Source organism: Solea senegalensis, linkage group LG10, assembly GCF_019176455.1.
Source record: "Solea senegalensis isolate Sse05_10M linkage group LG10, IFAPA_SoseM_1, whole genome shotgun sequence".
Classification (NCBI taxonomy): domain Eukaryota; kingdom Metazoa; phylum Chordata; class Actinopteri; order Pleuronectiformes; family Soleidae; genus Solea; species Solea senegalensis.
In genome coordinates this window covers 5,545,777-5,572,406 of record NC_058030.1, presented here as the reverse complement: position 1 = coordinate 5,572,406, position 26,630 = coordinate 5,545,777, and the positions used below count along the sequence as shown (strand labels likewise).

Here is a 26,630-nt window from a genome sequence, read left to right as displayed (position 1 = left end):
GCATTGGCCACTGTGTGTCGCTTCGTGTTTTTTCGGCAGCTTTCGGTGCATCGTTTACTTCAAGAAACAACATACCCTCGGCTCGCCTTCCTCTCTCCGCTTTAGCGCTCGTGATTCCTTCACGCGCTGTGACATTTTCTGGTGACATACCATCGATTTCAGCGACCACAAACCATTCCAGTACTTCCCAGTGCAGACGCTGGTTCGTGGCGGACTCGGCTGCGCTCGGACCCGCGCTCTGCCTATTGTGTGCTCCTCGGCCTCGTTCGGCTCTTGTCGTTCCGTGGAAGGGAATGGACGAAGCGGACTCGGCCACGAAGGCGCTCGGGCTTGATGAACCGCCCATCATCGAGCCGTCGGTGGAGGGAGTGGGCTCGGATACCGAGTCGGAGGCCGAAGTCACCACGATGGCAGTGAAAGCAGAACCGGGAAACATCGACGTAGGAGCCGAGTCTCCGCCGAACCCAGACGAGGCCGAGGCGGCATTCGCTGGTAAGGCGGGCTTTAAGCTAGCGTTTAGGCCGCTGCTGAGCGGGGAGGCGCTAAAGCGCTAAAATACAAACTGCGGATGATATTACCGGTTTGTAAACGTGGAGAAAAAGCGAGTACACAGTGTAGTTGACGTGTTTTTTAAAGTCAGTGAGAAGTCACACTTGAAACTACAGTGTTGTAGCCTATTAACAAAAACATAAGTTATAATGAGTCACCTCAACAAAAACAATAGCTCCTGTTTTAGTCCAGTGTTTGTTGTTGTTTCTGCACCTTTAGTGAATCCTTTACCTCTTTGTCCCCCGTTTCCTCACTGGCCATGATTGTTTCGGATAAAAGTAAACTGAAAATCGGGTTTTGGTTGTATCTAAAATAATTAATATTTTTCAGATTTACTGACAGAAGAGTTTGTTAATGCAACTGTGATTTCCATTGCAGTGGATAAAGTAAACGTACCTTGATAATGACTTGTTAGTGAAAGCTCTTAACTCGAAGACAAATCCATTTGATTTGTAAAAGTGAAGGTTTAAATATCAGAGCCGGTCCAAGCCTTTCTGGGGTCCAGCTGCAACACGCAACGTTGCCAATAAATGTTGCTAAATTTGACACACTGTACCTTTTAACTTCTCGTAGTTCAATATCAGTGAGCACTCACACATGAAACTGAGTCACATGACGTGTTGCTCCCCAAAAGTTTTTGAAATATTATATCCAGATTATCAATCAATAATCATTCACAAAATAATCACATTGATTAAAATGTATGATGTTACCATTTTGGCCATAAATGAGAATTATCATATGTTAAAAAAATATATACATCAATAAATCAAGAATATTTATATCGCTGTCCACCTGTAATACCTGGACCACACTTTGGGCAGCGCTGTTGTACAAGGTAAAGAATTATATTTGTTGTTTTTCCAGAAGTCACATCTGTAACAGTGAGGGATGTTCAAACTGCGGACGACAACGTTTTCACAGTCTCTGCGTCAGGAAGCCTCCCCGAACACGTCCTGGTAGATCAACACACACACACACACACACACACACACACACGATTAGTGTCAGTCAGTATGTATGCACAGTCTGTTTTGCTGTCATATCAGACGAGCTTCAGAGAGTAATTACCATGTAAAAGGGCAGCGTCGTTGTCTTCAATGTTGTTGAATTGATATAGCATCTTTAATAATAATTGACATTTGTAGTAAATCAGATTTAATGTGACTTATAATGTTCATAACTAGAGAGGAGAAAAACAGACGTGTGTCACATGAGCAAACATTTAGGCTCAACTGAGCCTCTTGATCATTCAATAATGGTCTTTAGCTTTAGGTCTTTAGCTCTTTACTGTTGTTTATTTCAAGAGGTGTGTCCCAAATAATGAGGTGAAGTGGAGCTTTATGAATCATTTAATGTTCCTTAAACACACCGACGGCCATGGGTTTATTAAAAATTTAGATGAAACAGCACACACTGATATCTACTGGTCAAACAAGTGTTCTCTAACAATCTGCACCTACTGTGTTTGAGACACTTTGTGTGTGTTTTCTTACAGAGTGGGAGGACAACCCTTCAGCTGGGTGAAGGTCTGAACACACAGAAAGCCACTCTGATTGTGGTTCACACTGATGGCAGCATCGTGGAGGCTGCTGGCCTCAAGTCTGCCACTGCCATTTCACCAGGTATGTACTGATGAGGCAGAAGCTCTGAGAAATGGGTTAACTTTGGGAGAGGGTTTGAATTGAGTTTAAATTAAGGCTATGTTTAGCTGGTTATGGCTAAGGTTAGGGATAATGCTTTGTTTGCAGTCCAAATGAACAGCGTCAGTGCATTTTCTTTAAATATCTTTGTGGGGACATTTTGTCTGGCCCCACAACTTTAAAGTGCTTTTTCATGCTTAAAACATGATTTTAGGGTTAGGGATAGAATTGGGTTTAAGTTAGGGTAAGGGTTAAGTTTAGACACTTAGTTGTGGTTAGGGTAAGGGGCTAGGGAATGCATTATGTCAATGACATGTCCTCACTAAGATAGAAAAACAAGTTTTGGTGTGTAAGAGCTCTGCTCTCTTCCACACGTTTGCACCACATTAAAAACAATAAAGATAGTGACCATTCTCTGAGACTGACCCGTGTCTTTTTCTTTGGTCCTCCTGTACGTCTCTTAGGTCCACACACCACGCCCACCCGACTGAGTCCTGCTCAGGACAAAGACTCATGCTCCAAGTACAACTGGGACCCCTCGGTCTACAACAACGAGCTGCCCGTACGCTGCAGGAACACCAGCGGAGTTCTCTACAAGAATCGACTGGGATCAGGTGATTGACACACTTTTAATCACAGGCTGTTAATTGTTTCAAACAGCAACAGAACCAGTTAAACCAGTAACTTCAATGGATTAATCCGGAAACTTCTCTTTAACTCCCTAGTACCATTGCGCCACCTACTGCTCATCTCAGTGAACTAACTCCCAGTGCCATCCACTGCTCTAGAATTTATGGAAATCCAGTTATAACGTCTAATCCTTGGGTCCTTTTCCTGATATTATCTGACCTGAGTGTGTTGTGTTGTGTTCAGGGGGTAAAGGTCGCTGCATCAAACACAACCAACAGTGGTTCACTCCCACCGAGTTTGAAGGTCTGGCTGGAAGAGCGAGCAGCAAAGACTGGAAGAGGAGCATCAGATACGCAGGCAGACCTCTGCTCTGCCTCATACAGGTACTGCAGGACTACTATTGCCTCAGGATTACGGCAGTAGTACTGCACATATACAATTGTATTATGGCAGCACTACTGCTCTACTGTTACCTCTGTATTACTGCAGCACTACCACAAAGTATGTTGTTTCATTTTGCTTATGCTGTTTGTCGGTAAATAAATGCCCCGCCTTCTCATCAAACATGTTCATGAGGCTACACAGAGAGAAGGGAGGGACAGGTTAAAACACACACATACAAAGTGTTTTTACAGTTTGCATTCAGATCGTCTGACTCTACCCTGAAACCTAGAGTTACACCTGGTGGTGTTGATTTTTCTTTAGCACCTTGTGATGTTGTTGTGATTATTTTTAAATTCAGCGTGTGTGTCTGTGTGCAGGAGCGCATCCTGATCCCCCACGCTGCGTCCTGTACCTGTGCAGCCTGCTGTGATGACCTGACTGCAGTGAGTCACCTTAGATTGACAATATCTTCTTGATATTAGAAAAGAATAGAATAGAAATACTTTATTCATCCCTGAGGGGAAATTGTTTAAGGTTGGGAATCTCGAGGTACCTTAGAGTTCCATGATTCTGATTCAGAGGGTTAAGATAAAGAAGCAACTTGGCTGCTGAAGGACAAGTCCACAAACCACTAAACCTATAGCGCTGATTAATAAATTGATGAAATAGTCATGGTTGGTTGCAGACAGATAATTTGAATTGGGTCTATCCATGTCTCTTACTGTTTGTCCCTGTCTCTCTCTCTCTTCAGTGTCCAAAGGACGGAGACACTCTGGCTGCAGAAAACATCACAATGGTAATCTTAATTTCCTTTTCTGTCTGCTGGATGTGGTGTCTGGTGCTTGCATTTATAATAATAATACATTTGACCTTTCTAGACACTCGAGGTAACCTTACATAAAATACAAACATATAATAAGTTAAGAACAGAAGACAAAATTTGACAGTGCAATGTGGGAGAAAGTCAGAGGAGGGAGGGAGGGAGGGAAATCCAGAGTTCCAATATTTTGTCATTTCCTTATATGTGCTTTTCCCTCTCTGCCTGGTTCAGACTGGTCCAGTGCGCCTCTTTGTCCCGTACAAGAGACGGAAGAAGGACACAGACCCTCCAATCATCCCGGCCAAAAAGGAACTTCCTGTCACCAAAAGCATCACACTGACCCCTGGAACCACATGTATGTGTGTTGACCTCCAGCTGATTGAATGAGATGTTGATAGTTGTGTAGTTCCTCTTCGAGTGTTTGATGTGTTTGTCCTCCAACAGTCACCGTGTCCCCATCAGGACAGTTCTCCACCCCCGGCACTTTGACCTTTGACCGGAGCCCAACAGCGGACACCGCCGCCGCTGCCATCATCTCTGACAGCTCGGCACAGGCTCGGCTCGACAGTAGTGAAGTGTTTGCCAGCACTGCAGGTACACTTGCCTCTTTATACCCCATTCCCACTGGTCAAAAAACGATTTAATCCTGATTTTAAATGAGTTTTTTACCAGTAGGGATATGTTAAAACCGGCACTCACTCCTGGGTCAAACAACTTAGCGATAAACACGCTTTTTTCTTTAACCCTGAGGGAAAGCTGTGTACATTTTATGTGCTTTCATTCTTTGTTTTTTGATCACAAAGAAAAAGTGTCACACTCAAATCGTTAAGTACAAAAAATGTCCCAGTGAAACCTGTTCAAAGTGCAATTTTCGATCCCACTTCCATTAAAAGCATAATACATGCATTTTATTAAATCTGGGTGTCAATCTGGGGCTTTTGCCTTGTAATTGATCATTTTTACTACTCTCCACCAGATGGCGGAATTTTAGCCATAGATGGCATATGGAGAAAAACCATGCTACATCCACTATATGGCACTGTCACAAGTGTTGCTGCTAATCATTCACATATCCCAGGCTGTAATAATTCAACACATTTTTTTTTACTTTGCAGGTAGTACTGTATATTGAAAAGAATTCACATTTTCTGTTTTTTTGTTTTTCATCTAAAAACAATGTGGCATCATGACATAAACCTGACTTTTAAAGGGTTAAAATCTTTAAAAATGAATTAGTATTTTAATAATTGGATCAGATAACAGTGAAAAAGAATATAATAATGTACAATATTTTTTATAGCTTGCTTTTAAAAAGCAAATTTTTATGTCTTAGCGGTATGAGTGTGACTAATATTAGACCCGGCCCTAAGGGTTCAGCATAAGACCTAAGTGAACACACTAATTATTTTTCAACTGCTTATTTTTTTGGATAGCACTCAATTGTTTTATTTTTATCAAATGAAAGATCAATTGAAAGAGTGACCGAAGCAATTGATATGACACATGTGTGACGTTAAATTTCACGCATGGGCGAGCAGGGCTGAAATAAAAAAGAACAACTACTAGCTACCTACTAACTACCCTGATACTAGGAATTTTTCAATCCCCTCTTAAATAATCCATGATACAGAATCCAGAGTGTTATTTTGTTATTGAGTTATTTTTGCTTTTCTTTTCCACAACCGCAAGCTGCAACTGGGTCAAATCATCAGTTAGTCTTAAGGTAGCAACTTTGAAAACAGCTCCCTTTTTGCATCCCTCTAACCCTAACCCTTAATCATGAGGGGTTTCCCACAATCCTTCACTGCGAATGAGCGGCAGTCTATCCATCATCCTATCAGGCTCTCTGAATGGCTGTTGTGCTGCTGTAATGAGCTCTCAGGAGAGAATGTCTTTGGGGGTGACTGCCACTCTTCATCCTGATCTCACTAACTGATGATGGCCTCCTCCATGAAGGACCAATCATAAGTTGTCTTCTCACTGCACGTTTTCCCTGAGACATACTGAACATAAAAAAAAATTTTTTTTTAAATATAATATGTATTTTTAATGTTAGAAAACGGTCCCTGCTCGCCCAACTTAACCATCACTAGACCGCACACACACTGCAGCTCTCTGGGTCCCTGCGTTTCACTTGAAGAAAAATCAGATTTTGTCTTATTTTAATGCAAGGATGATTATTTCTTTGGAATTTGGTGTGAGAGAAAACAACAAACAAATATTATATAAAGACACATTTTATTATGTGAGCCACTGACTACTTTGTTCCTGCCACATTTTCAGTGTATAATCCCCTGCTTGTATGAGCTGTTGTTTTTCATTACCACAAAATGAGACTTTTTTTATTTATATCAGGTCTTTTTTTTTTTTTTTACAGTAGCCCACAATGGACAAACTTGACGATAACTGCAGTCTACATAGGTTCTCCAGGGATATTCAGCTGCAACATGCACCGTACACTTCACCCGTACATTTTACACACTGTACCTTTATGTCACTGCTGAAATAATCTCTAATATAGTCACATGTGCATGTTTACACACAACACACACACACACATCTTGTACACCAGTCTGATTTATAGACATAGTATATTCCCTCCTCACAAGGTCAGAGTGATAGATTTTAATCAAAATGTATCCTCACAGCCTTCTAAACACACACACACCCAGACACGCAGGACATGTCACATCACAGTGTGAGATAAATGTCCAGTTATTTTTGGACCAAGTCTCAGTGGACTTTGAGCTGCCAGCATCTCCATCGTCATAGGAATAATTTTCTGTAGAAGTAGGTCAGGGGTGACACGGTGACCTGGATCTGCCCGGACCACCTGCTCGTGTTTGATTCTTCGTACTTCCCCGTCCGCATTTATCATCCGAGCTGCAGGTGATGAAAGTGTAGCGCTGAGGTGAATGACAGGAGTCCAAACAACTGGCAGTTTCTGCTTTTCCACGTTCTGTGCAGTCCTAAAATTGTGAGGGGGAAATCTAATTTTCTTTTAAACATACTGTGGAGTAGATTCAGAAAAGATAAATGACCTATACAAGAACATGACAGAACATTACAGTCAATACCAGCAGGGAGTGGAACATAGAGACCAGTAAACATACACAGACACTACATTTATTGGTGAAGTTGCATGTAGCACTCTTGTAAGTTTTGCTGCTGTCCTTTAATAAATCAAACTAATCTTTTTCCTTTCCTCTTCTCCTCGTCCATCAGTGCTGACGGCTTTGCCAGAGTTGGCTGTGACTCCTCAACCTGTTCAGGCCAAGATGGCAGTGACGGCAGAGGCGGAGGCGGAGACAGAGGCAGAGGCGGCGTCTCCTTCAGCGGGGCTGGAGAGCGGGCTGGAGGTGGGGCCTGTGGGCGGGGTGGAGTCAGTGGTGAGCGAGAGCCCAAAGAGCACGTGGTTCTACCTGGAGGAGATGGCTAACACACTGCTGAGCAACGTCCAGCAGCTGAGGAGCCTGATCGAACAGGCCAAGAACCCTGCGGGAGACGCGGTGGGGTTCAAAGGGCAGGGAGGACGGAAGGAGGTGAGAGAGCACACACACCCGCCACTTGATATTTAGTTATGAGCGCTATAAATTGTTCCATATCAAAACAAACACTTTTATTTTGAAATTCTGTGAAATTTCATTATATTTCAGCATGTTTTTCTCAAAACGTTTGCATTTTTTGTCACTTCCTACTGACCAAACTAGACACTTAGTGGCCCCCCAGGTCGTTTGAGGTTAAGACCCCTGTTCTATATGATTACTACAAATAAAAATATCATATATGTATAAAATCGAAATGGACTGTGCGTCTGTTTAAGAGGTGAGTTTCTAATGAACTCTCTCTCTGTGTTCAGTGTGGTTTCAGTCCGTCGTTTCAGGGCCAGATTTCTTTCCAGCAGCCAGACATCGCAGATGCCAAGAGGACCGCTGACATCACAGAGATCATCATCAATGTACACACACACACACACACTCATTGTTTAGACCAAAGTGTCTGTCAGACTTGTCTGTGATACTGACTTTGTGAAACGTGTTCCCTGTGCAGCAGATGTGCGTGAACTGTGGTCGGGTGGCCATGAGCGAGTGTACGGGCTGTCACAAAGTCAACTACTGCTCCACCTTCTGCCAGAGGAAGGTAAGGCTCAACTGAACACACTCATGTCTCGTCACATACACAAGTAAATGGAAGTCTTAGTGCAGGAATAGTCCAGTAGATGCAGCAGAACGCAGACCATGACCCTCCAGCATCAAGCCCTCAAAGGCAAAAGTTGTTGTATCTACCTATTAATGGACCTTGACAGGCTTCAAACTTTGCAGGTGACCTACTGAGGGCACCATTGTGTGCAGTGCCAACGTTGACATTGTTTGGATAAGAAATGCACGAGATACAGGGAATAAAACAGGCACATACTGAACGGGTACTGTGCTAGTTGTATGAAGATCCTATAGGTTCCTTAATTAAATTAAATGCATTTAGCATTTAGCTTTTGATGGTGTCAGTGACTTTTTTGTTTCTCTGCAGGACTGGAAGGATCATCAGCACACGTGCTGTCAGTCAGCAGGGGGCATGACCATGCAGGAGGAGGAGCCAATCACAACTATTGATATGGACAAAGTGAAATGATGACGTCATCAGACAGGAAGGAATTTGGATGTCGATGATCTCCTCAGAGACGTTTTCTCTTTCGACACAGTTTGATGTAGGAGGAGCTGCAGCTCATCTCTAAACGTCACTCACTGAACTCTATGTGACAAAAAAAGATATTTTATATTTTTATTCCTTATGTTGTCGTCGGTGGTTCTTATCTCGCTGTTAAAACCGTATTTTGCTGCCATGTTGAAGCTGCGTTTGACAGGATCGTGAGAAAAACAGTTGATGGCTGAGTGTTTTTTTGGATCGTTGCTCCTTTTGTGTGACGAGCTGGACGCGTGCACTTGTTTCATGTGTGATGAATGACAGTGTCGCTCAACTGATTTCGTCACAAGTTTTATTTAAAGTTTATTGTCCCAGTATCTTTTAGGCTCTTTGCTGTTTTTAGGTTTCTCAGAGTCTTTCATGATGGGACAGAGTCAGTTATGAGGCTGTAAACAGAGACTAGAGGAGCTGCAGAAGTGTCACTCTCAGAGTTACATTCTGCTGAAAGGATATTTTGGAAAGTTCAAACCCATTAAAAAATAAAAAATAATGTGATTCAGTTTTTGTTTCGACATGAAAATCCTAAATGTAAGCCTGTTTTTCTGTGTAGTCATGAAATTACACAAAAACCAAAACATAAACTGGAGACCAATGATTCCTAAAATGTGAATTGTGGCTCCCTGGTGGACTGTGACTGTACTGCAAGTGTAGTTCCACCCTAACCGCACCAAACCATTTTACTCTAATGGTGATTTTGGTTTTATTCCTAATGGAAATGCCAAAAATAATGACATACCATACTGAATCAAACCAAACTATTCCACTTGGTGGAAACATAGCTCATTTTTACACCTAATAGTCCTCAGACGCGGTTTGCCTTCACCCTCCTCGCCTGAGGCGGCGCTGCATCAAGAATTATTGACAAAACAAGACAAACAATGAACAAGAAAACTCAGTCTTCTGTTGGTTAATGCAGGGCAACTTTTGTTTCCTGCACATAAGAGCAAAACATGGAGCTGCATCAAATCATATCACTTTATGTGAACGTATGACACATACACTGCAACACCGAATGAACCGGACTTTCCCAGCAAACGAACTAGGGTTGGATTAAGAAGAGCTGGTGTGAATGCAGCCTTAAGAACATGGAATTCTTGATCAGTATCACCAAAACATATCTGCCTACTCTTCCTTTAATTAGGTATTATTGTGCGTTTGAGAAACTGAAATTCTTACTCAACTCGATTAGTCCGTCAGTCTTTTTTTTCCCCTCCCTCTCTTAAATTGCTGACAGTCAGCACCCAGGTGATCACTCCTGATGAATCACTTCAGACACGATGACATTTGATTCTGCTGCGTCTCAGTCCCAGCGGCACTCAGACGTCTGCTCTCACACACACACACACACACACACACACACACCCTCATCGCTTCCAGCATGAACAGCCAGGTCACCTGAGCAGGAAACCTGCTGGGAAACCTCTAAAGCTTCTCATCATCAAACTTAAACGACTTTTACAAGGACTTTGACCTTGAGCGCTCCAGAATCTGGCTGTAAATATTCCTGAGCAGCACTGTCACAAAAACAGGATTCTGTTTAAACAGGCAAACAAACAAAACAGTTTCAAAAAACAGAATGAAAGTTCAGATCAGACACTACACACACACATACACAACTGTGAAGGCTGGAGGACATGGACAGTGTGACAGAGGTTAAGTGAATGTGGACGGATATATAGGCAACTAATGAGGAGATGAGCTGCAGGTGAGAAGCAGGGGAGCAGAACGCCAGGTGCAGGTAATGAGTTGATTGCATGGAGCACAGGCTCTGAAATAATGTGGAGAGTTGGTGAAAGGGCATGAAAACAACAACAACAGACAGAGTTTACAGGTGAAACACACCTCTGGATCTTCAGCAACACTGCTCTTCGATCTCTGCTTCAGTTTCATACGTGACATGTGAGCGTCAGCGTTTATTATTAGATCAGGTTTCCTTTCTCCTTTGTCTGCCCCAAACAATCACCTGTTATCTCAATAACTACAAATATTATAAACGTTATTATTAATGTTTTTACTGAAAATGAAATGACTGAAGCTGTACACTCGGGGGTTTCAGCTATCGGGGGGACATTTGACACTTTTAAACAACTGTTATTACTTAAGTACAGGCTTATATTTCCCACATTCACTGAGACTATCATAGCCATAACAAAAACTTACATAAAGAAGCACAAAAGGCAAATTATGTAACCTTTGAAGGCACAAAAATGGGGGTTTCAAGGATAGGGTCTAAAGGAAAAAAGGGAACTGGGGACCCAACATTAAATCAAACACTCATTTGGTGTAAATCCATTAGACTGTTTGTATGCACGTTTTTGAATTGCACATAAAAACTCACCAGAATGGAAATGGAAATCACAGAAGGGTAGAAAACTGTGTCGATGAAATGACTTCAATTTATGTTAGAAACTTTGCTCCCAAAGCAAATATTACTGCAATGAATAAATTGAAGCAGCAATGACACATACTGTATAAATACTGTAGTTTCATCAAGTTGAGCCTCGATGACTTTTGTGCCACCTACTGATAATCTCACGGGAATGAACTCCCCGGTATTCTCTTCACAGCAGAAACTGTTGAAAAATTCAAGAAAAATTCATAAATTCTAAATTTCTAATGGAATCTTAGCTATTGTTGGCTGCAGCTGATCTCTCAGCTCGGAGATCAAAACAAAATCGTGCTACAGCATCCAAGACTGCAAATAACAGTCTGTTACACACTGTGAAACACTCATACTGAGCCACTGACTGAGTCATAGCTGTTTCACCACAGTGTTACGACACATTCTAACCCAGTTTAATCCCAGATTTAAACAGGTTTTTGACCAGAGGGAACGTGTTTCATCTGCATTCACTCCTAGTTCAAATGAATCTATAATGCATGTAAGTTTTTATTGGTTTCAGCTCCGCAAGACCCGAGCAATAACTTAATTTTTGTTTCTGTGGTGGTGTTAGGCTCAAAAATCCCATGTAATCCCATGTAATCCCGTGCTAACTGTAGTGAAACAGAGGCATTAGTTACATGCTAAGGCCTACCATTCAACATCATCCCATACCTGTCGCGCTTTGCCTGAGATTTCTATTTTATTTGAATGTAATTTATAGCACTTTTAATCCAATATTAATTCCTAAATCTGTGAGTCACATGCTTTAATCACACAGATTGTAAAAAAGAAGTCATTTTTAAAAGCTTCTATTGACATAAATGATGATTTGCACTATGTGCGATACAAATTTAATATCGCTTTCACAGCTATCGGGGTAACTAATCATTTTAAAAGTGTAATATTCATGTTGAATGTAGAATTAAGTAGGGTCATTTGTTATGGGCTGTAAAATATAATCACATGACGAGGGTTTTCGATGCCAAGTGCAATCTACGAGACAAATGATGACAAATCTCCGCTGTGATGTATTATCTTTGCTTAACATGACACATTTGATGGATTAGAAGACATATGATCTCAAAGTTGCGCTCCTGTGTGTCGATGCATATTTCATTTTCACGTTCAGCGACACAGACCTTTTCAGCTGTGAAGCTTATTTCAGCTTATTCACTCAATCTAAGCACTATAGTTGTGATGAAAACGAGCCGATTCATCGATCGTATTAAGAGCGGGTTTGCTAGTTTGTGTGGTTTTTTTTTGTAACTGCTTAGTTTGAGTTTTTTGTAAAATGGAGTATTTGCCAGGTGCAAGATTCAAAAAGGTGATAATTACGTATTGTGTCATAAAAACCCTGTAAAAGATGCCATTTCAAAAGTAGGACAAATAACAACCATCCCTGAATTAAATAGAACATCTGATTGGATGCAGTTAGGTTAAAAAAGATATATAGCCAACAGACTAAAGAGACACATGAACATAACATAATAATAATAAGAGACACATCACATTGTTTGTGAGCCAGGAGTCTCAGGGAGTTAAATCTGAGGAAAATCAGGAGCAAAATTAAAAACAACAACACAATAAACCTAATAGAAGTTTGATTCACTTTGAAGAACCAACTCAAGCCAATTAACTACATAACAAATGTTATGTTTAACTTGCAGAGCCTTATGTCCCACATTGTAAACAAAAACAAAGTAAGAAAGTGGTTATTACAATAATTTTTACTCGTGCTGTTGCAGGAAGCCGTAGAATCAGCAGCGTCTTCGTCTCTAGAGAAGAAAGAGTTGGAACAACGCCTGTGCATAAGTTTGCATTTTTTGGCCGTTATTGTAAATATGTTTTTAACACGCAAAATTTGGTGTTCGTGTACAACTGCAGTGTTTGTTTTTTTCTAAATTCACTCTTTTAACATGCAGTGCATTGTGAATAACTGCCAGATACTGAAAGTTATGCAGGAAAAATGGGTAAAAACACTTAACTCACAGCACATTTTCTGTCCCTTTTATGGTCTCGACGGACATTTTAAAAGTTTGTCTCATATGAACCAAAACGAATGATGTATGAAATGAATTTAAAGACGAAAACTAAGCGCATTTTCAACTACAATTTTAGTTGCGTTTATGAACACACAATTCAGTTTCACTTAGTTATCGTTAACTATAATAACCTTGTTGCCAGAGTGGAGAGGCGGGGCATGGCAGGGCGTGGCTGACGCGTGGGAAGAAGCTGGCGTGGATCGTGGGCCCCAAGGTCTGGACCGGTATTGGGATGACGGGGATCCACAGTTCACCACAGGGTTCACACTGAAGCAGACGCAGAGGAAAAGGAAACTAGTTCAAAGAACAACATGGTCTCCTCAGTGTGACCAGCAGGAATAGATGAGCTGATTAGCAGCAGGTGTGTTTAATCATCCAATCGCCGTCCTAGTGACCACACACACACACACACACATGTGAACATGACACTTTTATTCTGAAAACAAGGATTTCTTGCATATAAAATCAGTCCATCAGTTACACGTTGTTCCTCAAGGTGAAAGCTTCTTCACTGGCAAACGTTAAGCTCGACCAAACACTGCTGACATCACAAGTAGAAAAATAACCTCATAAAGGAGGAAACCATGGCAACATACAGTACAGGAGACTAGAGACACTAAATCAGCAGCTTCTCTCACGGCTGTTGTTCCATGTAGCAGCGGTGCAGTTCTATGAGCAGCAGCGGTGCAGGAACTTCTTGAAGAAGTTCCTGAACTCTGTGTTGAAGATGGTGTAGATGACGGGATTGAGAGCGCTGTTGACGTAGCCGAGCCAGGTCACCACGCTCATCAGAGCCGGCGGCACGTCACAGTCCGGACATCGAGCTCGCATCGTGTGGAGGACAAAGAAGGGAGTCCAGCAGAACAGGAAGGCACCTGCGGGAAAGGAGAAAAAGACAATGAGACAATCAACTAGAGTCTCACTTTGATTTCATCAACGATCAGTTTATTTATGAGAGCGTTTCATTTCCATCAGAAGTCTGAGCTGAGGCAATTAACCACACGAGAGTATTCACACTGTTAGAGGCTGAGCTGCTTCGGCAGAGGTCACGTGTCCTCCGAGTGCTTTCTCTAGCTCCATGGTTCTCATGGATTTCTTGGCGGTGGAATGTAAGGCCTGTAAATAGCCAGAGGTCGATGAAAACGGCATTTTCAATATTTCCGCATGTCCGCCGCGACTTTTGACATCTTGCTCCGCAGGATAGCCCATGAAGTGAGCACCTGTAGGTTGCTTCTTCATACTTTTCCGAACGGATTGGACTATTGACTCTATACTGCCCCCACGATTTCCATGGTACTGCTCCATTTCACAATGACGGACGAACTGAATACAAAGTACGGACGAAAGACTATTACTAGATTATAATTTGGCCTTTAATCTAATTTCACTATACCACTGTGTGAAGTGTATGTGAGGAAGAGGAGGATGATGAGAGAGTGAATTATCCAGCCTATTTTACCGTCGGTGATAACGGTGTTACTTCAAGAGCTCAATAGTTTCTCCGGTGGTTCTTGGTATACAAACTTTGAGGACCACTGCCCCCACTTTGTACCACAGCCTAAGAGGGTTTCATGAGCACATTGAGAGTCATGTCTGACCAACCCTTATGCAATAATTGGATTTCAGATTAAGGAGCTACAGGATTACACTGCTCACTGTTAGCACTAACCCCGGCTGCTATTAATAGGTTAACCTTTTCTACAGTAACTTTGTGCGTCCGTGCCTCTGAACTGACATCAGAGGTGGAGGAGAAGCATCCGGGTACTGATTCATGTCGGCGTCTGCGTGAATGGATGAATTCACACAGGCATTATCCACTAACAAAGAAGCTGATTCAAATGTTTCTGAGCAGCTGTAGTAATTATAGGCTATTACACAAACGTCAAGCGCGTAAACTCGTGTGGCACATTAAACATGATGAACAAGTGAACTGTGCGATGATGAACACATATTGGCTCATTGCCTAAATGTCTGTGTGGACAGAAAGGACCGGGGTTTTTACTGCAAGCCTCAGTGTTTTTTTTCATTGTTTCACATTGTTCTGCTTCTTTGTGCTTCTCTGAGGCTGTGGGGCCGACATCGTACAACTTTAATGCAACGTCGGTGAGTTTCAGTCGGTTAGCGATCAGCAGTCTCACAGTGATATTGCACTTTCGACCCTTCAATCCTCAGACCAGCTCCTCAGGCCACAAGTTGGATTGTACCTGTACTATTACAAAACAGTTTACCACTCAACTCGCTCTCATTGGGCTGTACATTTCAATCGTACGATTTGAAACAGAGAAGACTCTGATGCGTCTACACTACAGAAGAATTTGGCCAAATAATTGGTTCAAATCAGCCTAAAATCATAAGGCACCCACGGTTGACAGAAGAGCCAGATCGGGACTGAATTCTGGCCAGTTATCCTCTAGGCATGACCCTTCTCATTCATGTCACATGGCCACGCATCAGACCTATATCTGATCTAGGACCACATAGTGAAGTGAACAAAAATCTGATTTGTTAGTTAGAATTGATGCTTCCATCAAGTGACATTAACAGAATAAAATCATGTAATCTGAATATACTCTTATACAGCCTTGTGTGGTGGAAGAGTGACTGAGAACTCACCCACAACGACAGGAAGAACCTTCATGGCCTTCCTCTCCCGGCTGTTGATCTTGGCCCTCTTCCTCCGCTGAGGTTCAGGGTTGAACCTGATCTCTGCGAAGCTGACGGTCTGCACAGGTCCGTCCTTGTACTCTGACACGTGGAAGGGCTGCTCCACAGACGGGAAGGTGGACGGTTCGTCCGGAGTGTCCGTCAGCTCCCGCTCTATGATGGGTGGCAGGGGCGGAGGCAGCGAGGCCAGTGGCGGCAGAGAAGCGGCGGCGGCCTCCTGCAGCTTGCGACAGGCCTGGATGCTGTTCCTCAGCTTGGCCTTGCGCGCCTCCTCCCAGTGCCGCAGGCCACGAAACATGCCGCAGTACAGCAGCAGCATGATGGGACAGGGGATGAAGAAGGAGCACACGGACGAGTAGACGACATAGTCGTCGTTCTCCAGTTTGCACTCGCTGGGGTCACGTTTAGGCACGTTGTTGATGCCAAAGATGACGGGGGAGGCCACGGCCAGAGCCAGGATCCAGGTAGCCGACAGCAACACGGTCTGCCGCAGGTCCACATGCTTCCTGTTGTAGTTGAGAGGGATTGACACGGCAATGAACCTGCACATAAAAAAACAACATAAAGGGATTCAATTATCTGCAGCAACATTCAGCGTTAGTCCATTTCTCTCAAGGGGGATACGGCCTGAATATAAAGGCTGCCACACATTATACCTACAGTACAGCGTTTAATTCATGTTTGTTATGTCACCATGTTCACAACAAAGAAGATTATCATTATCATTGCAACGAATAACAGACAGTGAGGGTAGCTAAACATACAGTATGTACATGCATTCACGGTACACAATAACAACAGCGTATTAAGAGCATCCGCATGTTCTATGCACATAATGTCCCAAGGTTATTGCACCAAGTATAAGCACAGTGATTACAATTGGAGAGTATGATGACAATTTAGTGATTCATGCATGTTCTCTCCGTGTGTGTGTGTGTGTGTGGGTTTTCTCCAGGTTCTCCGGTTTCCTCTGCCAGTCCAAAAACATGCAGATTAGATTGGGGATTAGGCAAATTGGTCACTCGAAATTGACTGTAGGTGTGTGTATGAGAGAGTGGATGTTTGTTTGTCTCTATGTTGTCCCCTTGATAGACCGGGACGACCTGCCCAGGGTGTGACCCTGCCTTTCGCCATATGTCAGCTGGGATTGGCAGCATCACCCGTCATGACCCTGGAGAGGTCGCCCCGCTCTTAAATTCACAACTATGGGCAATTTAGAGCAGAGGTCTCAAACTTGCAACCCCCCTCTCCACACAAGTGGCTGAAGCACGGCTATGTTCATAAATAATAAACAATATCCACCCATATTTTATTGTTTTTTGCTCCACATGAGGGTCATTGGGGGGGGCACTGGTGCAAATCTCAGCTGACAGGTCGCCAGTCCATAACAGGGACACATAGAGACAGACAACCGTCCACTAATCACACTCACACCTACGGTCGATTTAGAGAGTCTAATTTGCCTAATCCCCAAATCTGCATGTTTTTGGACTGTGGGAGGAAGCCGGAGGGACCTGCGTGATGATCTCAAGTGCATCAAATTCACATCCCTTCTTCTTTTTTCTACACTATACCACTATATATAAATGGAAAATCACAGGTGGAATAACTAATATGAATGGCACTGCCTGCACTGGTAATGATTTTAATGCAGCATGAAAAAGTTAGTTCCATTTGAGATTGACAGGGGAAAATGTCTGCAGTGGAAAATGTCTAAATTTAGTGGTCCTCTTTTTAGACACGTTGTCCACATGATGTTTAACACAACTTACAATTGTTTAATTTCGACTTATTTGGTCCATAAAATGTCGGAAAATGTTAAAAAAAAAATCAGTGATCAGTGTTTCCCAAACATGGAAAATTATAAAGTTACTCGGTTTTAATGATTTCTTTGTTAAACCAGAAAATATTCACATTCAAGAAGCTGGAAAAAATATCAGGAAAACTTTGTTGCAGCCCTGAACACGTGGACACTTGATCCGATGAACATCAGCCTCTTCAGGCACAAAAACAGGTGATGAGGAGCTCTCACATCGGAACTTTAATTATGAAGCCACAGAAACAGTAGCTGGTTAGCTTAGCTTAGCATTAAGACTGGAGACGAGAGAGTAAACAGCTATGCTAGCTCTGTCCAAATGCAACAATATCCTCCCACCAGCAGTTCACTGTTACCAAGGCGATATATAACTGGTCCCAACCAAGAAACATAGTTAAAGGTAGAGTTTGTGTTAGTGATAAATTATTCTACTTTTCTCCACCGTCCATTAACACAGCAAAACTAGGGATCAGTCCAATAACTGATCAAAGTCAGAGTCAAAGATTTGATATCGGACAGATACAAATGTGAAATCCGATAAACCCATAAATCCTACACTGACTGTAAAAATGTAAATAAAAATCGGCAAAAGCATTTCAGCTGAGTCATGTTTAGGCCGTTTATCTCAACAATATTTGTTGCACAGCTGGAGAATTATGTCTTTGAGATGTGTCGTTAACAGCTTCACAGTTCATAAACGGTCTAAAATGACTAATAATCGGACAAATATCGGTACATACTCAAGTTTGTGATATCCGTATGGGACACAAACAAGTGCTAAACCACATTATGAATCGGTTCTGTCTGTTTGTGGAGGTTCTCAACGTTGCTGCAGTCAGCCGATGAATGGCGCGGCATCAGTGGAGTTATATACATTCTGTTATATAAGGATTTGCTCCGTATTTGAAAGATAAAAGACGTGTACAGATACAGAACACACTTTAGTCAAGTCAGTGCAAAACCATAACAGAAAAAGTACAGATTAATGACCAATGCATGATTTGTAGGAGTGAAAATAAAATCTGTCTGTCATTCATTACAATACCATGGACAGAAAATGGGCACTTTTGCAAAAATATTGGTTGATAGAAAGTTTCAAACATACAAATACAATTTAGTAAAACATAATTTACTAAACTGTAAAAGTGAAAGTGTGTAGTGTGTGAAGGTAAATGTAGTCTATGTCATGTGCACTATATCAGGTACATACAGAAGGTGCATACAGAATGGGATTATTCATTAATTTTGATCCACCTAATTCATTTGTACCATATCTACACCAACTAAATCATTTTTCATTCCCTGGGCCAGGAAGAAACCTACATGCCTTGAAAATTCCACCCAGTTCTGCTGCTCACAGACATGAGAACAGACAAATGCAGCAGAACACAACTTCCTGGGCAGAGGCAATAACTCGCTGACCTTCATATAAGAGGAAATAATTGTATTTCACAAAAGGTCAAACTATTAAGCAGCAAAAACACAAAGTCCTAACAGCCCCATTTGGTCTCCCCATGGTTTCTGCTAGGAATAGGATGAAATGATGAAAATATCCAATGGCAATTTTTCCCCTGATGGGGGAATCATTACAGCAAAATATGAACTTTTATTATGTTACGCAAGAATGCTAAAGAAGATTTGCTAATTGCTTTCAAATTGTGATTCAAACCCTGGCTTCTGTATCTTCAGGTGAGATGTTCTAAACTCCAAGATTTAACTCTTTGGCTTCCTTAAACGAAATAAAGTGAATTAAACAATGGGTTTCCACAGAGGCTGTGGCTCCGCTGCCCCCTGATTCCTATGTGTGTTAATCTCTCTATGACTGACAAGCAGCTCATCACTCAGCTGTGCCGTTAACACCATGAATCTTCAGAGACATCTGGAGATGTTCACCTTCAGGCCCCGTGGACACCCAGCAGCGTCAGGACTCTCTGGACCTTCACGACACGTTTTCCTGCCCTCCAGTCTGTTGAATTATTCAGACTCTGCCATTGCACTCGAACCTCTAACTGCTTCAGAAAGCTTCAGATCATCACCATCAGTCCACGTTAGCTTCACTGCCCCCCATCCGTCTCTGATGTAATCATATTTTCTCGAGTAAAGGACATCGGATTTAAGGAGCTGCCTTGGTTTTCTCGGCTCAGAGTTTCATCCTTCAACATCAGCCCAGGGTCCAGATAATCTCATTGAGTTAAAGTAACGAGCACAGGGAGAAGCTGGCAGTTCATCACTGCGGGCACATCCTTCGTTTTGGGGGCTTTAAAATGTTCTCTCTGCTCTGATGTGTCTTCTCCTTTTTGAGCTTTTACTGGAAACAGACAAAAAGGGTCGTTATCATATTTCCACATCAGTGTTCTGTGACTGTCCGACCGTGACGGACTTCAGGTGAAGATGACCTGGAACCCTCAGTGAAGCATCTCCAGTGTTTCTGACTGGAGACTTCTGAGCTTTGAGTAAAGATTTAAGAGTCAAAATGTTGTCTTAATACTTCTAAGACATATTTTTTGAAGATTTGGGGGAAGAACTCTCCTAACTTTCCCCTCTTTCTCCTCTCACTTTCTTTTGAATGTTGCCATTTTCCTTCCCTCTCTCTCGCTTCCCTTGTGTAGATTTTCTCCAGGTTCTCCGGTTTCCTCCCACAGTCCAAAAATTTGGGGATTAGGTAAATTGGACACTCTAAATTGCCCGTACGTGTGAGTGACTGGCAACCAGTGACCCCCGCGACCCTCATGTGGAGGATAAAGCAGTAGACAATGAATGTATGGATGAATTGATGGATGGATCATACCAAGACTGATTATTACCCTCACTTTTAGGTACAAGTTGCTCGGCTGCTTGTTTAGACACGAGCAGAACAAGTTAAGCTGTCATTAAAGACACGTGTGTGGAAGAGACTCGAGAGCAGATTACTCATCTGGAGAGTTTTTTAAAGACAACACACTCTCATTCGTGTGCACCTGCACACACACACGTGCACTGACCTGTCGATGCTGATGGCACAGAGGTTGAAGATGGAGGCGGTGCACAGCATCACGTCCATGGTCATCAGGCCGTCACAGATGGTCGTGCTGAGCGTCCACACGCCGTCCTGAAACTGAGACACACACAGAGACACGTGCAGTACAGTTATGTAAGAGGAAAAACGTCTAATTCGGCTTCTTTAAATGAGCAACTTACAGACCTAAAAAGTCATCAACTCGCAGATCACAGAGGCCTCTGTAACCCTGGCACACACAGTGTTCCTCATTATTATGTTTGTTGAACCTGACTTCACTGGGGCAACTATGCAAGGTCGACTCTAGGTATCAGTAGAGGAAGGCACCAGACATCCTGACCTGACCGGACGCATCTCCTCCACTCCTCCAAACCAAAGATATACCTCAACTCTGAGATTAGAATGAGAGTAGAATGACAGCGGATGCCCAACTGTTAACATCTCCTTGTTCATGTTTGGCATTTGTCTCACTTCTCCTCGGATCTGAGCTGTCTTCTTCACTGACTCCACAAACTCCATCTCTGGTCGTCTCACCTGAAATAAATATTAACTCTATTTCTTCATTTTCTACATATGTAGTCATTTCACTGTGCATGGTCTTTGTTTATAGACCAGCACCTGAATGTGTTTTTTTTCCCTCCTTGTTAGTATTTTTATTAGCTCCACCGAGGAGGTTGAGGTTATGTTTTGGCCTGTTTGTCTCTCTGTTTTTCCGTGCGCAGCATAATTTAAAAAGTAAACAACAAATTTGGATGAAGTGATCTGCTGGTGAAGTTTATGGCCACGGGATTTTGGTTTTGATCTGAATATGGAAACTGAGCAGCGCCATTTTTCTATTTCTGAGTGCGTTCCCTGGTTTTATGCTACTTTATACATGAGTGGGGGATTTTGTGCTATACTATTGAAATGTTATATACTTTATACTGTAGTACATTTGTCTCTGGACAGCTCGCCAGTCTATCGCGAGGCAAACACAAATACCATTTACTACCATTATGTTCCATCATGATATCACAGTAAACATATTCATGATGATATTTAAGTAAAAGTGCTTTTGACATGGAAAAACATATTTATGAGGTAAATCAAATCTATTATGATCAAATACAGAGAAATAAATCTCAGAAAATTAAGTCAACAATAATAATAATAACGTGGCTGTAACACCAAACTAGCTTATATTTTTGTAAATTAATGTTAAATGTAATACATTTACATACAATTACAAACAAATTATTACTATTATACAAATACTGCTAGCAAATACATTCAGTATTATATTCTGTCTATATTCTATCACCTTGTAAATGTATGTCTGTACTTTTTTTTTGCTTATTTTAACCATGAAAGGGCCAGAAAATGAAAGTGCTTTGGCCCATTTTTCCAGAATAATTTTCATCTGGCAGTTATTTACAATTTACTGCATGTTCAAATAGTGTATTAACAATTTTAAATTGAAGAAAAAACAAATAGACCACTGTAGTTGTGTGTTAAATTTGAAATTTGAACAGTATAAAACATATTTAAAATAACATTTGTTCATCGCAATGTCCAAAAACAGGCCAAAAAAATGGAAAATATGTACGGGCGTTTTTTCCAACTCTCTCCTCTCTGGTGACAAAGATGCTGATTCGCCGGCTTCCGTCCAGCAATGACATGACCGCAGTAACCACATATTTACTTTGACGTGCAACTTCTCAGCTTTCAGAAACTTTTGGAATCTTTCAGATAGCATTAACTGTTGCATAATTAAGATAATGCAAAGTGTGCTTGTGCGCACGTGTCGTTGTCGATACACTCGGTGTTAAAAGAAGAGGCGGTTGCTAACCATGGAGTGCATAAGATCGATTGGGGGGGGGCCTCTTGTGGCCTGCGGGCCGCCAGTTTGACACCCCAGATATAGAAACTAACTTTGTTAAAAACCTCATATTCGTTAAGAATCTCTTCATGTCCTGAGAAATAAATGACAGACTCAATCCTCAATAAAAATGAACATTTCGGATCCGGCGGTGTGATCATTTTTACTGAAATGTTTTTGTATTTAACCTTTTAAAATGTACGACTTATCATTTTTTGAACATTAAAGTCGCTCACACATCATCACCTAATCTACTCATGAATAGCAATACTCGTATCAATGGAACCCGTTCATCGTCAGATAACACACTGACGCCGTGGTTTACTGGTTCTAATGCAGAGCAGACGTCAGACCGGTGAGGCTGAAACATGAGTGAGCTCAGCTCTTTTGTTTTAATTAGTGTCAACAAGCGAGAGCACAAAGATGAGCCGAGGGGGAGGAAACAACGGGGAAAATGGGATGAATAAATAAATAATCACGACGAGAGGGAAAAACAAACCACTCGGTTTTTTTTTATTGTTTTTGTCTCCTGGCAGAGAGTCTGTCGGTCAGACTGTTTGGTTCACCAGGACAAACAGACGATGTTTACATTACCACGCTGACATGACTCATATCGCATTTTTCCTTATTATTGAGCCCAGGTGATGAACTTAAAGCATCTTTATTCAGTGTGGCTTTTAATAGCATACAGTAGTGTGATGACACCTTTATTCTTTACTTATTCATGCTTTGGTCACAAGGGCTATATAAATAAAACTGCAGGCATGTCCAAAGTCTGGCCCGCAGGCCGATCTCGGCCCTCGGTGAGATGTTGTACGGCCCGCAGCATCGGTTTTATAATGTATTATTTATTTGTAAGGAGTTGTGCTTTGAACCCAGAGTTATTTAACATGTTTCCTCAGTCTCTGATGAAGCGCCACTGTCATTTTATGGCGTAATATAACACATTTCTTCCATAGATCACCTTTAAAATGCAAAATAATGACGTCAAAGACTGAACAAACACTGTGCACGCAGACATACACAGAGATATAAATCCACACAGACTTCCTTAAATATGTCCATTAGTCTGAGCAGGTGAAAACCAAACACCTTAGATGAAGCACACAGATTGTGAGATTTCCTCTCGGGTCATTAATGCTGCTGCTGCTGCTGCTGCTGCTGCTGCTGCTGCTTCCAGCTCTGACGACTGATAGCATCATCACTGTCAACAGCAAATCTGCCAGAACAAATCTCAGTCCATCAGTCAACAAATGAATGCATTGGTTAAAGATATTAAGGTGCTTTTATTGGGTTAGTCGTGTGGCATGGGTTATACCATGTTAAATACTCCACAATCAAAGCTGTACAAAGACATGAATGAGTATCTATATTTATGGATATATGTATGTTAAGGCTAAAACAAATACTCGACTGATTGATTACTGAATGATTCTTCAACTATTTTTGATAATCGATAAATCACTTTCAGTGTTTCTCTGTCCCACGTTTTTATTTTATAAATACTGAACCTTTTTGGTTAATTTTTGCGTGAAAGCAGGATGATAATAGAAGGCAACGGGGTAACAAGAATAGACCGTAAAAACATTATATAAGCAATTGCAGTTGTTTACCTGTTTAAAGAGTCTCCGCACTGAAATGTATTTTACAGACAGATCAACTTTGACCATATTTATTTGAAGTTTCCTTCATTCATTTGAGCAGCGCCACCATGAGGAGACATGAGGTAGTGACACCCAATGAGTGAAACTAGCAGGGACTGTTTACTTTAGAGCGCTTAATTAAAATATCGATATTTGCCCCGGTGTTATCGATTAATGTATAAGAGATATATCACCAAATCACATTTTGACCCAGCCCTACTTTATACACCCAAACAGATGAGAGGAAGAGGGTGGAGTCTTAAAAAAAAGGCGGGGCAACGAACAGCTCCTCTCACCTGAGCTCAGGTGTGACTGTCCTCCGGTCCCCGGTGACTCACCTCAGAGAAGACGAAGAGCGGCAGCACCAGCACCGCGAGCATCAGATCCGCCACCGCCAGGCTGACGATGAAGTAGTTGGTGGTTGTTTTCAGCGCCTTCTCCATGAACACGCTCAGACAAACCAGCAGGTTCCCGCAGATGATCACCACGATCAGCAGCACCCCGAACACCAGCGCCGGCAGGTTGTAACCCGTTCCCATCACTGTGCCCGTGCCCGGGACCTGCGCCTCCTCCTCCGCCTCCACCTCCACCACCACCGCACTCAGGTTCAGGTTGGCCGCCATCTCCGCCCCGGCTCCTCCCGCTCCTGTCCCGCTCCGAGCCACAGCAGCGCGGCCACAGGGCTCTCATGAATGCCGAGCTGCTCTCCGGACCCCGCGCTGCTGCGGTCCCATCGCCGCGTAACGGGCACTTCACCGGACTCCGGTGCGCAATTACGCAGAAACTGCGCGTAAAGTGGAGGAGGTGGATTTAATGAAACAAACACGCGTTAAAAAACATCAACTCATCATAATGAAATCTCTGATGATAAAAGTTTCTTCAGTCAGGAAAAGAAAAGAAAAGAGATAAACTCATCAGAGTCTTTAGATCAAAGAGAGATAATCCATGTTCCCTCAGAGTCAGTGTGCTCACCAACGAGCTGCTCGCTCTCCTCCACTGTGTGTGTGTGTGTGTGTGTCAGTGTGTGCAGACTGCTAAAGGCCAGCGGGGCCAAATGAGCCAATTAAAGCCGCTTATCAGCTGCGCTTTATGGTAGTGTCCTTCAGTCCTTGAGCTCCAGCAGCAGCAGTGTGTGTGTGTGTGTGTGTGTGTGCAAGCATGTGTGCGTGTGTGTGAGAGACCAGAACCCTCACAGACCTGTTACCAGTGTGTGTGCATGCTTGGGTGCGGAGAGAGACACACAGAGAGACAGAGAGAGAGAGAGAGACAGAACCCTCACAGACCTGTTACCAGTGTGTGCATGCTTGGGTGCACACAGAGAGAGAGACAGAGAGAGAGACAGAACCCTCACAGACCTGTTACCAGTGTGTGTGCATGCTTGGGTGCGTGAGAGAGACACACACAGAGAGAGAGACAGAGAGAGAGGGAGAGGGAGAGAGAGACCAGAACCCTCACAGACCTGTTACCAGTGTGTGTGCATGCTTGGGTGCGTGAGAGAGAGACACACAGAGAGAGAGAGACAGAGAGAGAGAGACAGAACCTCACAGACCTGTTACCAGTGTGTGTGCATGCTTGGGGAGAGAGACACACAGAGAGAGAGACAGACAGAGAGAGAGAGACAGAGAGACCAGAACCCTCACAGACCTGTTACCAGTGTGTGTGCATGCTTGGGTGCGTGAGAGAGAGACACAGAGAGAGAGAGAGACAGACAGAGAGAGAGGGGGAGAGAGAGAGAGACCAGAACCCTCACAGCCCTGTTACCCTGTGTGTGTGGTTTTATTTATGAAGCTTTAACATTAATACAAAGTGGAAAATAGTCAGAAACAAAACGACATACACTAAATTTAGAAAGATTAGAAAGAGGTATAAAGTTTTAATTAAAGGTTAGGTGAATTAATCAGACTATTTTCTTCTGAACACAGAGAAAAAATTAAATGCAGTTAGCAATACGTAACCATGATTAAAATAAACAATTCACTTATTATTCATAAATCCTGTAGGAACTACACTCAATAAAATACTTAAAAATGTGAATTATAAATGAAAAAAATAACAAAATGCTCAGGTTAAAGAGTCAAAACTCTTTCTTCTTCAAACTTAAGAAACAAATAAATGTTGTTTTCTAATAATGTACGAAAAAAACAGTCACTCCTTTTCTTCTGCTTCCCCACCTGCACCACTATGACTGAGGCTGATGTGGTGAAGTGGCTGTGACGCCCCCTGCTGGCTGCACTCAAACACTAACACTCCATGGTGAGAGAAAATCATCTGAACTTTTGACACAAACTGAGGAGAAGAAAGTTTCAGTGAGAAATGAAACAAAAACACTGGTGAAGTGCTGAAAATCCAAAACTACTGTAGATTCAAGTATGCTGAATAATTTACTTCAGATTACAGTCAAGTTAAAGGACCAGTGCGCGACATTTAAGAGGGTTTATTGACAGAATTTGTACAATCTAATCCATAAATAGATAAAAGCGAAAATGTCTAATGTGACCAAAT

The 26,630-nt window shown here is 42.3% G+C and overlaps 2 protein-coding genes across 4 annotated transcripts; one reads left to right on the top strand and one right to left on the bottom strand.

Moving 5' to 3' along the window:
- Positions 1 to 58: 58 nt before the first annotated feature.
- Positions 59 to 9,207, top strand: deaf1 (DEAF1 transcription factor). 2 transcript variants are annotated; one of them, XM_044036665.1, is made up of 13 exons: positions 59 to 492; positions 1,417 to 1,508; positions 2,048 to 2,174; positions 2,657 to 2,806; positions 3,066 to 3,205; positions 3,584 to 3,649; positions 3,958 to 4,002; positions 4,258 to 4,381; positions 4,471 to 4,620; positions 7,252 to 7,568; positions 7,886 to 7,984; positions 8,080 to 8,166; positions 8,554 to 9,207. In XM_044036665.1, the coding sequence occupies exons 1-13, from the start codon at positions 294 to 296 to the stop codon at positions 8,653 to 8,655; spliced, it is 1,698 nt and encodes a 565-aa protein (XP_043892600.1). In that variant the 5' UTR covers positions 59 to 293; the 3' UTR covers positions 8,656 to 9,207. The 2 variants fall into 2 exon arrangements, with proteins under 2 accessions (XP_043892600.1, XP_043892599.1); XM_044036664.1 differs by having other exon boundaries at positions 8,077 to 8,166.
- Positions 6,375 to 25,182, bottom strand: LOC122776235 (D(4) dopamine receptor-like). Of its 2 annotated transcripts, XR_006361179.1 has the most exons (6): positions 24,467 to 25,182; positions 20,614 to 20,726; positions 15,766 to 16,358; positions 13,791 to 14,027; positions 13,284 to 13,419; positions 6,375 to 6,995 (listed from the first exon to the last, which is right to left on the bottom strand). XR_006361179.1 is itself a non-coding variant. In XM_044036666.1 (4 exons), the coding sequence occupies exons 1-4, from the start codon at positions 24,749 to 24,751 to the stop codon at positions 13,822 to 13,824; spliced, it is 1,197 nt and encodes a 398-aa protein (XP_043892601.1). In that variant the 5' UTR covers positions 24,752 to 25,180; the 3' UTR covers positions 13,570 to 13,821. The 2 variants fall into 2 exon arrangements, 1 of the variants encoding a protein (XP_043892601.1); XM_044036666.1 differs by lacking the exons at positions 6,375 to 6,995; positions 13,284 to 13,419 and having other exon boundaries at positions 13,570 to 14,027; positions 24,467 to 25,180.
- Between the last annotated feature and the right edge of the window lie 1,448 nt (positions 25,183 to 26,630).

Coding starts and splice junctions, on each gene's coding strand:
- deaf1 (XM_044036664.1), top strand. CDS start 294: ATGGACGAAGCGGACTCGGCCACGAAGGCGCTCGGGCTTGATGAACCG. Junction 4,003..4,257: donor CTGCAGAAAACATCACAATG/GTAATCTTAATT, acceptor TGCCTGGTTCAG/ACTGGTCCAGTGCGCCTCTT. Junction 7,985..8,076: donor TCACAGAGATCATCATCAAT/GTACACACACAC, acceptor TTCCCTGTGCAG/CAGATGTGCGTGAACTGTGG.
- LOC122776235 (XM_044036666.1), bottom strand. CDS start 24,751: ATGGCGGCCAACCTGAACCTGAGTGCGGTGGTGGTGGAGGTGGAGGCG. Junction 16,359..20,613: donor TGTGCCATCAGCATCGACAG/GTCAGTGCACGT, acceptor TTTTATGTGCAG/GTTCATTGCCGTGTCAATCC. Junction 14,028..15,765: donor GGTTCTTCCTGTCGTTGTGG/GTGAGTTCTCAG, acceptor CCTTTCCCGCAG/GTGCCTTCCTGTTCTGCTGG.